Genomic DNA, 12,254 nt, shown 5'->3' with positions numbered 1-12,254 from the left:
TTCTAAATAAAGCCTTGAATTAAAAACTAGATAGTTATCTAGCATGCAAAGTGATGTTCGTTCTAAAGAAGCCTGGCTGGGCATAAGATGGACAATAAAGTTTTCTTGTTAACAGCTTTAGTATTCTTTGGAAAATTCTACTAATTAACTGCAGTGTATACAAAAGAAGGCCCCCAAGACATCAATTTAATTATGATCTTGAGGACTGAGAGGGGGATTAAGAAATTCAAATCCACACTTTTCAATGGAGTTTCCTTTTCAAACAGTAATTGTATATTAAAGTTTATTTGCTCACATCAAAGGGGTTAGTGAATACACAATTAAACATCACCTAAATAGTGTGTGGAGTATTCCTAAAACAATGGCTATTTCCCTGCTTGGTCTCAACTCAGAACTCTTTTTGAAGAGTTTATTAGCATTTAGATAGTTTATTCATTCCAGGAAGCGTTTGTATCCCAGGCTGAGGTGACAATTTATCAGCAAAGGATTATTTTAGATCCCAGGATATTTTACACACTCATAAAAGGCTGGGTAAAACTTCATAAAAAAGACAGTTAAAAAAATAAATCTAAAACTTAAGACTGACTGTACAGTCATCCATCTAAAGGATTAAACTCTTTATAAATATAAAGAGTAGTAATTTAAATATATTGGGGTAAAGTCTGTTTTCCATATATTGGAATGGATCATTATCCTCCGTCATGATATCTGAGATGCTCAAGCAAACAGGCCCTAGATTTAAACATTAAAGGCTGGTGTTTAGGCATTCTTGACAGAGGACTCAACTCTGGAACTTGCTCCCCTTGTTGGTCTGACAGAGCACAACATTACTGATTTTCAGTGCCCACGGCAGGATCTATTTAATTTTGCAGGCATTTCTCAAAGGGAAGCAGGATGGGAAGGAGAGAGATTTTTTGTTTAGGAGAATCTCTCTATTCCAACAGAGGTGAAGGTGTATGTATGTATATAAATTATGTACACACCTCCTGAGCTTTATAAAAGGGTGCATTTTATTGTTATTTCTGCTATTTCAGTTATGCCCAAAAGCCCTCCCAATCACATATTTTTTCCACAGGAGCCGGTGCACAGGCAGTACACAAGATGGACAGTGCTCAGAGAATAATACATTTGTTTAGGATTTTCTCTCATCATTCAATGGTGACTTTATTTATTGCATTCCACCCAAATGCTGCATGGAACATGGAATTTATTTCCTCATAAACACTTGTCTTGCACTCATCTCCATAATACTGAGCACCCAAGTTCATTGATTAATTCATCTTTCCAGCACCCTAAGAGGTTGAGTTTTTTCCACATTTTACAGAGAAGGAACTTCAAACAAAAATTTACATTCATAATTAACTGTTTTAAAATCAGGTTAGTTAAATGAGTGCAAGTTTTTGTAAAGACACTTCCTCGCAAGATGACACTGGCCCTTTAAGAGAGTAAAGGCCAGTGTAATTGTGACTGTTAGCTGACTCCTAACTGGGTTTTAAGAAAAGACACCTGAGCCTTATAAATGGGAGAGACTAAGACAGAAGAGTCAGTGAGGAAATGGGGCAACAGAGCTGCCTGAGTCAGTCAGGAAAAGAAGCAGGTAAGAACTGGATGAAGCTATGTACACACTATGTCTTCCATCGGTATAAGTAGAGCCCTGCAAATCTGCAGATATCTGCTTTATATCCACAGGCCATGTTTGCGGATTAGATGTGGATACAAATTTTGTATCCACGTGGAGGGGAGGTGTGGGGAGTGTCTACATATAAGTTATGTCGCTCAGGGATGTGAATAAGTTCCTCTCCCCCCAGAGTGATGTAAGTTACACCCACCTACCTGTTGGTGTGGACAGCACTATGTCAGAAGGAGAAGCTCTCCCACCGACATAGCTACTGCCGCTCTTGGGGGCTGGAGTAATTAAGTCAGTGGGAGAACTCTCTCCCCTCAGCTTAGAGCATCTGCACTAGCAGTGCTACAACTGTAAGTTCTGTAGTGTAGCCATAGCCTACGGCAGTCAGGAGGCGAACAGGAGCCAGACGGCTGAAGGTAGCAGAACAGCAGACACTGCGAAGGGCTGGAAAGGCAGGAGAACAGCAGAAGAGCTTACCCACTCATGCCTTCACATGAGAGCTGCGTCCAGGGGAACAATGAGAGAGCCAGGGGAATTAGGGATGCTCTTCTGGTAAACAGAGAAGCTGTGGGGGGTTCCTGCTGGGAAGGGACGGGTGGCACTCAAGCTGGCGTGGCTATACTGGTAAAAGGACAGAAGGGGATCAAACTGCTTGGGTGTGGTTGAAGACACTAAAGCACAATGTGTGTCATGTGGATAGACGAAGACGTTAAATTTTAAGGACTACATGCACATTCGCAGGCAATAAGAAATGGACTATATTTGGGGACTTGTTATGGACTATTTTGCATTATATTTTTGTAATAAACTAGCTCCAAGGAAAGGTGGTATCATTCAAGAAAGCTGTTGTGAAGTTACTGGGGTCTCTGAAGGAAGGAAACTAAGGCAGGTCTGCCTATCATGGTGCGGCCTGCTGGATGAGGGCACCCCAGGCAGGAGCTGAGCCATGCCAATGCTATTTTGGTTCAATAGTTGCTTATTTCAGTTTAATTTTTTTTTGCCAGATGAAATGTCTATCCACAAACTTGCAACAGTTTAACACAATGGGTTTAAAAACTGATTTATGTTAAACCAGTGAAATGTCCGAATGTAACCAAAGCCACAGAAATGAAAGCCAAAAATGTCAAATGTCTTCTATTTCATGTGTCTTCGTTTCATGCTGCCCAACTTAACACATCAAGAACTTAATATTTCAGAGATGGTGAGTACCTACAGCTATCACTGACTTCAACTGGAGTACTCTGCCTTCCTCAAAACCAGAACCTGACTGTCTCAAACCGGGCACACAGAAAATTAGTTGTCATTTGTTGTAAGGCATGTTTTCCAAACCTCAGATCATTTTTATATCTTTTCTGAACCATTCCAATTTTCAACATATTTTTAAAGAATATTGATACAGTATTCCAGCAGTTCTCAACAATGCTATATACTGAATTAATCTCACCCTCATGTTCCTGCTTGATACATCTGGTTACACAAAGAACTACATTCGCTCTTTTAGCCACAGCACTGCACTAGGAGCTCACGTTCATTTGGTTACCCAACATGACTAGGGCTACGATTTTGGCACAGTGATCATGGAAACCATGAATTTGAATAAAGTCTGAGAAATGTCCTCAAATGGAGTGAAATACCCCCAAACTAAGTAGTGTTGCGATCTAGGCATGGGGTTGCAGTGGTCCATCCACTCCTCCATCTTCATCTATGGCAGGGCAGATGTAGCAAACTTCAGTGGCACTATGACTCCATGCGCTAGGTTGCAATGCATGGAATAGGGAGCCGAGCTGCCACTGTGGCAAGAATGCGGGTGGGTTCACTCCCCTTCAACTCTCCCAATGGGCCACCCCTCTCCATAACTCTCCCCATCCCCTACCTCTGCTCTGAATTTAAAAAAAAATTTCCATGACAAAACTATAGCCCTACCCATGAACCACAAGTCCTTTTCAGACACTCTAGAGGACACAGTCCCCACTACCTGTCAGTGTATCCTTGCATTCTGTGGTATAAAAATGCATTCTGTTTGATTGGGCTCAGCTCACATTGTGCTTCAGATCACTGTGCCATATTAACTCACTGATGATTGTACATATTTGTATACTATGACAAGACACCTAGAAGTAATGATGTTATGCAAGATGACACTTCTTTTCTAGGAATGATAACTTATTTTTGTACATATTAAGGGGACTAATTTTATATATAAACATATCGAAATATACTGCATGTTAGTTCACAGTCAGTTTATCCAGAAAATAATAGAAAATCAAGATAGGTAACATACAGAGGGATCACATCATCATCTTGGCTCACAATTGATAAAATATAGTAAGCTGAGAATTCAGGGGTGGTGGAAAGAAGAGCTGTTGTTAAACAGCAGACTCCAGTATGACCATGTTTTAGGGCATAAAGTGAAAAATACTGTATCCAGCAAACTGAAGATGGAATTTAGGTAGACAGAATGAAACTAAGTATCTGATCCTAAGCATTAAGCAAACATTGTGCATTGTGAGTACTCCCACTGACTTCAGTGGAACTATTACAGGATGTAAAGTTAAGCAACTGTGTAAATCATTACAGGATCAAGACTTTGGACCACAATTAGACTCCAGGCCATCAACAGTTGCCAGGAAAACATTAGAGCTGGTCAGGAATTTTCAGACTTTTTTTTTTTTTTTATATAATCAGAAAATGATGATGTCAAAACCAAAACTGTTATCAGGAAAATGATCAGCTTTGATAAATATCCTGATTCTAAACTTATTGCAAAGAGTTTCAAAATTGTTAATATGGGAGTTTTTACATTTTCTAAATGAAAAGTTTTGTTTCTAAATAACTTTTCAGTTGGAAATTTTAGTTCATTTATACTAAAAAATGTTTAAAAATTAAAAGCGAAATCAAAATGAAATATTTCAATTAACCTGATCTAAAATATTTTTGGATTACTAATTCACAAAAATTTCAGACTGACTTCTTGTCCTGATTCAGGACAGGAAAAATATTCTAAATCTCCTGGGACTAGAAAACTGTTTTCTGCCCAGCTCTATAAAACAAAGAACCCTAAACTCAGGCTCCAAAGGGCAGATGAAATCATATACATCATATATCTTGGAAACAGATGAATAGGTGTACACATTACAAATATATCCTCTTAGTGGTGTGGAATCTTAAATAGCTGTTCTTAAATATATAGATATAAAGCTTACCAATTCCTCTTTTTAAGAGGATTCCCTCAAAATACTCTAGTTATTAACTACCACTGTTCAAGGGGACTGTTGAAACTAAAACTTAGTCTACATGACAAAGTAAGGATGATGCAAGTCACCATGTGTCTGCATCAAATTTGTCTCTAGCTAGCATAAGCTGGCCATTACAGCAACAGAGTAACTCTCCCCCCCACCCCAACTGAACAACGCAGGAGTCAGCAACCTTAACAAAGGGCCATGCCCAATCTTTCCCCTGCCCCTCCCGCAGTGCCGGCAGCGGAGGTGGGTCTGGAGCCCCCGTTCTGGCGGCTGTGTCCACGGTGAGCTCGGAGTAGGTGCTGCTCCGGCCAAGGTGCAGCGTGCTGCTCAAAGTCAGTGTGCGTGCTGCTTTTGGCATGCGTGCCGCAGGTTGCTGACCCCTAGAACAGCGTAAAGCCATACATAGTTGACCTACTTAGATCGGTGCAATATGAGAGAAAACACTGAATGTATGTCGACCCTAACAGTCCTCCAGCTACTGTCCCACAGTGCCCCATTCCCTGCAACAGTTACCACTCTGGTCACAATTTTAAACTTCACTATCCAGGGGGTCACAGGGACCGGAAGGCACCTTGCATCCCCTTTAAAACACTATGTATCTGAAATGTGTTTGCCCAACTTGGCGAGCTAGCCAAGCAGATCAGGATTGTTGTGGGCAACTGCCCAACAGACCATGCCAGCTCCACACACAGAGAGGGACCAGAAGTACTGGATCTCCTGAGCCTGTAAGGAGATGAGGCTGTGCAAGCACAGCTATGGACCAGACACAGAAACATGGACAGTTATAAGTAGATTGCATGGGGAGGGTGCAGGCAAAGGGGTATGACAGGGATCAGCAGCAGCCCTGTGGGAAAGTAAAGGAACTTTGCCAGGGATTCTACAAGGCTAGGGAGCGCAACAATAGATCTGGCACTGTGTTGTAGAACTGGCACTTCTACAACGAAATGCATGCCATACTTGGCGGAAACCCCACCAGCACCCTGTAGATCACTGTATTTGAGGGTAACAGCAGAATATTTCAAATAATATATGGTTTAAAGTTGTTTGGAAGTCACTAAGTATGAAAAAATATAACACTGCATATACATACACATCCGTGCCCACACACCCCAGTACTGCACTTAGATTTTTCCATAGAAAGGTGGCCAACATTGTAGGATCTGGGTGCCAAGGCTCACGTAACTTAAAAGGGAGCTGTGTACATTCTGCACTGTTCAAACCAACAACAGACAACAACTAAAACATATGCACAAATCAGACAGGTGCTATTTAGTTACAGTGGACGTGCGGCAGCAGCAGCAATTTAACTATGGAAATGACTGGAACAAAGTCAAAAGGATAATACTCCAGATATAAAGTATAAAAAAAACGAAGGGAAGTATACTTTAACAAAAAAAATTAAAGGTTAAGTTTTTTTCCTGTGTGTGTTTCCTTAAGATCAGGTTTTACCAAAAAATTTTTAAAACCCACACACTTTATTGCAAAAGCACCTGTCAATTGAACTTTCCAAATAGAAAGATACCATTTATTACTGATTAGATAATCAGATGGGCCTTCAGTCGACAATTGAATCTGCATCGGTATCATCACCACTTTCTAGAAAAAAGCTTTTCAGTTAATTTCCAAACTTTCAGAATTATATATTGTTTTATAAATCCTTCAGGATTTTTTCTAAAATGTAGCATAAGACACCACATATCATTCCATTAAAAGCTTATTTATCCACAATTTTTCAAGCCAAAATTAAAGCTAAATTTGCCAAACTCCTCCTAAAAATATTAAAACGAGATCTCTGTAATTCAGCTAGCATCATATAACAGAGGTGCATAGCACAAAATTTGGAAAAAATAGCTCTTTTGCTTGCTGTTTGAAATCAAGGATAAGCTCTGTAGATTTGTTCCCTATTAATAATGCTTTTTCTGATTATTTTATATCTGAAGACTTAAGTTAAAAATAAGACACTCTGACCCGCAACGGGAAGTTTCCCGGCGTAAAGGAAAGGAAGGGTTGCTTCTGAACCTGAGTTTTAGGTTGTTTTTCATTCTCGCTTTGAAAATGTTTTTATGGCACATCAATTTTGGTTTGACTTTTATTCACCCATGATAATTACGTACACACCTTTCCCCCAACTTGAAAGAATGAAATGTCATCTGGAAGTTGGATATGTTTGGCTTGTAACTATTTTGTATGCCTCTTACCTCCCAAATTTCAGTAATGCGGATGGTGGCTAGAACAAAATACAGTATATTCATTGTTATATATACACACAGTTACCCAATAAAACTTGGCCAAACCAAACTGAAAGGACAAGCACAGATCTTATGTTTATTAGCTAGAACTTGGGGCCTGTAACTATTCCAGAATTTAAATCTATTAATAAACTAGTGGCAGTGCTATCTGACGACCAGACAACCTTGATAATACAAGAGCAAAATTGGGATTATACAAGCATTCTTTTGGGTCTTTTAGTTTAGATTTGTTGATGTTCATCGTGAGACATCTGAACTGATGTCCACATAAAACATGACTATTTTATCTCCTTGTAAAGGGTGTTTATTTTAGAATTCTTTATCTCTAGGTGTAAAGTATTAAGAGTTTTCTTCTAGTGCACAATGGTATGTCCTTAGTTAAGGTATATAGTCACTAGCAATTGTGAAATCAATGAAGGCACAATAAAAAAGATGACAAGGAAGAGGGTCATATCTTGGAATTTCATAATAGTGGACAAATATTGTTTCTAGTTCACCTGTTCCATTGCAAAGTAGTTTTTGTTGGCTTCCACTGTAAAATGAGTTTATCCTCTAGGCCAGTGGTTCTCAACCTATTTACCATTGTGGACTGTATATGCAGTTCTCTGTGTGTTATATCTTGTGTAGATGCGGCCCATATATACTACCTGTATGGCCCTGAGGATGTTACATGGGCAGGAGCTGTGTGCTGATTGGGCCACAAGTGGCCTTTGTGGGTTGAGAACCACTGCTCTAGGTATTTTTACTACACTCAGCATTGTGACATCCAGGGGCCTATCAAGAACAGCTGGTAGGTCACATACACTTAATTCAAAGATACCATGACACTGTTTTAACAGTGTTCTTGGAAAACATTCCTTCTCAGTAAAACAGTCTCCAAGACTGTTGTGTGGAGCAAAATTCAGTGGCTATAGGCTAGCTGTCTGTATTTAGCAAAAGACTCTAAAGCTCTGAGCTACTCGTTATCTTATACATGAAAAGGTGCTATAAAAGGCTACATTCATTTCTGTATGATTACTATATTTAGAAAAAAGGTTTTGTTCTTTCAGCAGTAATTAATCTGCTAAGGAGCTAAAAGCACAAAGATTGTAATGATGCCAATGTTTGTTAAGCCTAGATTCTGCAAGTTGTTGTGTGTGTGTAAATCTTACTGAGTTCAATGAGGGTCTGTCTGCTCATGCCCAACAACTTTACTTCAGCAAGGACTTCTCAGGGGCAGAGGGGGTCCCACTGTATAGAACAACTTACAAGATAAGGGCCTTAATGATCAAGTTAATATATCTCTATTGAACCTTTTTGTAAAGCACATAGCTAGCTCTAAAGAAAATCTACTCTGCCTCCATAGAAAAACCAAACTGATCTACAAATACTCTTCAGAACTTCTTAATCAATTACATACCAACTTCAAAGAATCTAATGCAATTCTTCCATAGCCGACCTTTCAACGCAATACTCAAGTGGGAAACATGTTTCTTCAACTAAGTAAAACCTGAATGCACAATTGAATGTTACTTCATGTGTAATCCACACAAAAAAATGTAGTAAGGGTCACAAATGTGGTACTGATGTTACTGTAACAGCCACTGGATTGTAGCATCGCTTAAGATAGTTTAATAAATTAAAAAAGGGTCTATCTTTTTTATGCCTAAATATGAAAATGTATGCTTAAGAAAGGTGGATAATAATGATCAGTGGCTAGAAACCACAGTAATATATATAGTGCTATAGGATGGGTGGAGGAGAGAACAGAGAGCTACAAAAACAGAGAAAGATTAAATGGAAGCATTACAATATAGTTTAAACATTCTGCATTTGACTGTGATAAAGTTGGATTATGATCATCAGTCTTAGAATTTATTAAATCCTCCCCAAGTTTGGATTAAATTTAGACTATTTAACTGAAAATTTACATCACATAAACTGATCCATGTCTCAGGTTTGGAATACCTAAACTCACTGGCAACTCAGATTGCCCTTCATCTATATATACACACACACGTTTACTGTGCCCATTATTGCAGTATTTAGGCATTCCTGAGATCAGGAATAGCACAGAATTTACTACCTAGATCTCAACGGGCCAGCTCTGCGTGCCTGCTAGTGGTCCCACGGCCTCTCTCGTAAGATTAGGATTTTATCAGTCTTTATGAGCAAAATCCTTCCTTCCACCCCCCCACCCCCCACTTTTGTGCCAGCTGCGTGCCACTCCCCCCCGCCCCAATCCCCTCTAGCTGGCTGCCTTCCACTGCCGCAGCACCTATGTCGTTTGTAGGGAGAAAGCTGCCATACAAACTGTAGGGAGCTGTACAGTGGATTCCCCGCCCCCAACATCCCCGGCTCGGCAGGGGACTCGCTCACCTCTTCCACCTCGATCTCCTTGTAGTCAATTTCTTCGAAGTTGAGGACCGGGGGAGTTTCGATCATTTCAGCGGAGGTGGCCGCAGACATCCCTTCACTGGCAACCGGGGCGGGAGAGAGGGCAGGGCCGGCCGTGCAGCGGGCTCGACAGGGCAGGGCAGGCCGGGCCGGGGCTGGGGAGCGGCTCAGGCGGGCCCCCCGCTGCACGGGCTCTGGGGAGCGAGGGCCTGGCGGAGGCGCCTCCTGGGCCGCCGCGCGGGGCGAGGCCGCATCCGCAGTGACCGCGGGCTACTGGGGCCGCGCGGAGCCCCCGGCCGGGGGGGCCTCGCTCCGCATCCTGCGCCTCAGGCGCTCGGCTCGGCTCGGCCCGGCTCGGCCCGGCGAGCGCCGCTCCGCCTTGCCCTAGGCCCCGGCCTCCCGGGAGTCGCCTCGGCTGCGCGTCCCCAGCAGCGGCGAGGGGGGACGGCCCCGGCGCGGGGCGGGCAGGGCGGAAGGAGCCGTTCACAGCCGCGCTCCGGCCGTCGCTACTGACATGGGAGCCGCTTCCTGCCCGCCGGGGCGGCGGAGGGAAATCTCCGGCGGCGGCGGCTGCTGCTAAGGCCGCCGAAGCGGGGCCATGGCCTGGCAGCGGCTGCTCCTCCCCCTCTCACGCGCGGCAAGCGGCGGCCCGGCTCCGGCGGCCCCGCCTCCTGCTGTCGCCGCCCAGCCGGAGGCCGCCCGCTAGGGGGAGCCGGCCCCCAGCCGCGCCGCGCCGCGCACAGGCGACTGGGAGGGACAGGCCGCGGTTAGGAACGGCTCCTCCCAGCGCGGCGGGGGTGGTGCCGGCCTCCCCCGCCCTGACTCGAGGGAGGGGGACAGGCGATAACACACAAGCCCCCTGGGCCTGTCTCCCACCGCAGCGGTGTAACGCACACAGGCAGCCCCCCCGCACATACATGCGGGGGACTGATTTACAGGCGGCGTCTCAAGCTTCCCCGGGGGCGAGGCGACTGCAACACAGAAACAGGAAGGGAAGGGAAGGTGTAACACAGTAGCTGCTCCCCAGTCACTACCAGCAGCCCTATCCACCCACTACCCCAATCATCCTCCCCACAGAGGGTGTCACATTCCGGGGTGCAGTCCAGACCAGTCCGGGGGCTGTGTCACTGCTTGCCCTGTAACTGTGGGTCACAATGATTTGCTGCTGCAACACCCAGCCTGGGCTGCTCACCCACCAGCCTACAATCACACCCTGAGTGTCTGTGTATAGCTGCAAGCCGCAGTATACTGTCAGTAACAGTGCAGTCCCACGCTGGCTTCCCACTAGCCTTAGTTACTACTTGCAGGATGTGATCGCAAAACACTCCTAGTCCCAGATTTTCCCTGAAATGTGTTCTGCACTGTCCAGCCCTCACCTGGACAGGTCAGATATTAAAGGTTTGTTGTGTCTGTAACAGTTTGCTATTTTAAGTGTAGTAACTAAACAGTTCAGTTTAAACACAGCGTTGGATTGATTTAGATTAAAAAATAAAACGTACTAATAAAAGAAGATAGGCTTTTAAATACATTCAAGTATAGGAGATAAAGTTAGAAATGGTTACAAGCAAATAAAAGCAAAAACATATCTAAAACCTAATCTAGGAAGTTTTGGCTCAAGGCTTTGTTCAAGATGGACTTTCTTATCCACAATATTCCAGCAAGATGGTGACTGACCCTCTCCTCAGTCAGGATCTCTCCCAGAGGCCCAGAGGTTCTGGTGCCTTCATTAGGTGAAGGTGAAAGAGAGAGCTAGTGAGAAACAACTTGGGGTTTTCTGCCCCTTTCTTTTGTAGTCCAATGAACCCTTGAAATGGATTCTTCTGAAGATTACCTCTGAAACCAAAGTTTATTAAAGCCATAAAGGAGGTGATATGGAGTCTGGTGGTGAAGGAGGCTCCATGCTCTTTCTTCCCACCTGTGTTTGAGGAAATGCAAATTTGCTTTGTCTCCTGCCATTTCCTGCCTTTGCTCTCTTGAGGACCCTGTTTATGGCTTATATGTATATTGAGGTAAAAACACTTTCCCCTGTTTAACAACCTTTGCCTAGGGAGGGCTGTGTGGTTTTGAACAGGTGCTGATAACATCATTCAGGGGGATTTCATAACTTTATATATAATGTTGCTACATACATTTCACTGTGATACAACTGACCAGCAAGTTATTAGTTTTCAAATGATACCTCACAAGGAATATTTTGTACAAAGATGATTTCAATAGGGTATAGGGTGTGAATATTTGGACACAGAGGAGAAAGACTCTAACCCAGTGGTTCTTAACCTTTCCAAACTACTGTACCCCTGAAGCCTGAGTCCCACCCCCATGGGGCTGAGGCATGTAACTTAGTTTCATGGCGCCCCTGTGGCTCCAGGCAATTGCCTTTCTTGCCACCCCCAATACCAGCTCTGCACTTGCGACCCCTCTAAACCCCCAGGTTGAGAAACACTGCTCTAACCTATACAGTCACCCTTCTTCCTTTCCTTTATACCTCAAAAGAGAGAGGGAGACATGGGAAGACATTGTGAAAAGAGGGGGATGCAACGAACACATGCAGTGGTGACTACCCCTGCATTCCTCTGCCCAACATAGGGAGAGACTATAATACACTGACGAAGCATAAGTAGCCTAAATGATAAGAGCCTACCCGTACTAACATGTATATGTAGCCTTTTACCTCAAGTAGTGCTGAGATTCCTGGGTTCAATCCTGCTGACAACCCATGGTGTGGACTGTTACTGAAAACAATAGGATGATAGTTCCAGG

The 12,254-nt window shown here is 43.4% G+C and overlaps 1 protein-coding gene across 3 annotated transcripts in view; it reads right to left on the bottom strand.

The window, feature by feature from the left end:
- MAP3K7 (mitogen-activated protein kinase kinase kinase 7) overlaps window positions 1-10,140 on the bottom strand; it is a 64,158-nt gene extending 54,018 nt beyond the window's left edge. For 2 of the 3 annotated variants that reach the window (XM_067530042.1, XM_067530044.1), the window contains exon 1: window positions 9,477-10,140. In XM_067530042.1, coding sequence (XP_067386143.1) covers window positions 9,477-9,566 — 90 coding nt within the window. In that variant the 5' untranslated portion in view covers window positions 9,567-10,140. The remainder of the gene's footprint in view (window positions 1-9,476) is intronic. The other variant, XM_067530043.1, reaches the window with a different exon arrangement.
- Window positions 10,141-12,254: the final 2,114 nt, after the last annotated feature.

The sequence above is a fragment of the Emydura macquarii genome, unplaced genomic scaffold (assembly GCF_026122565.2).
Source record: "Emydura macquarii macquarii isolate MOO-44397 ecotype Brisbane River unplaced genomic scaffold, CSIRO-AGI_Emac_v2 contig_3019, whole genome shotgun sequence".
Taxonomy (NCBI): domain Eukaryota; kingdom Metazoa; phylum Chordata; order Testudines; family Chelidae; genus Emydura; species Emydura macquarii.
This window is presented reverse-complemented; position numbering and strand designations above follow the sequence as displayed.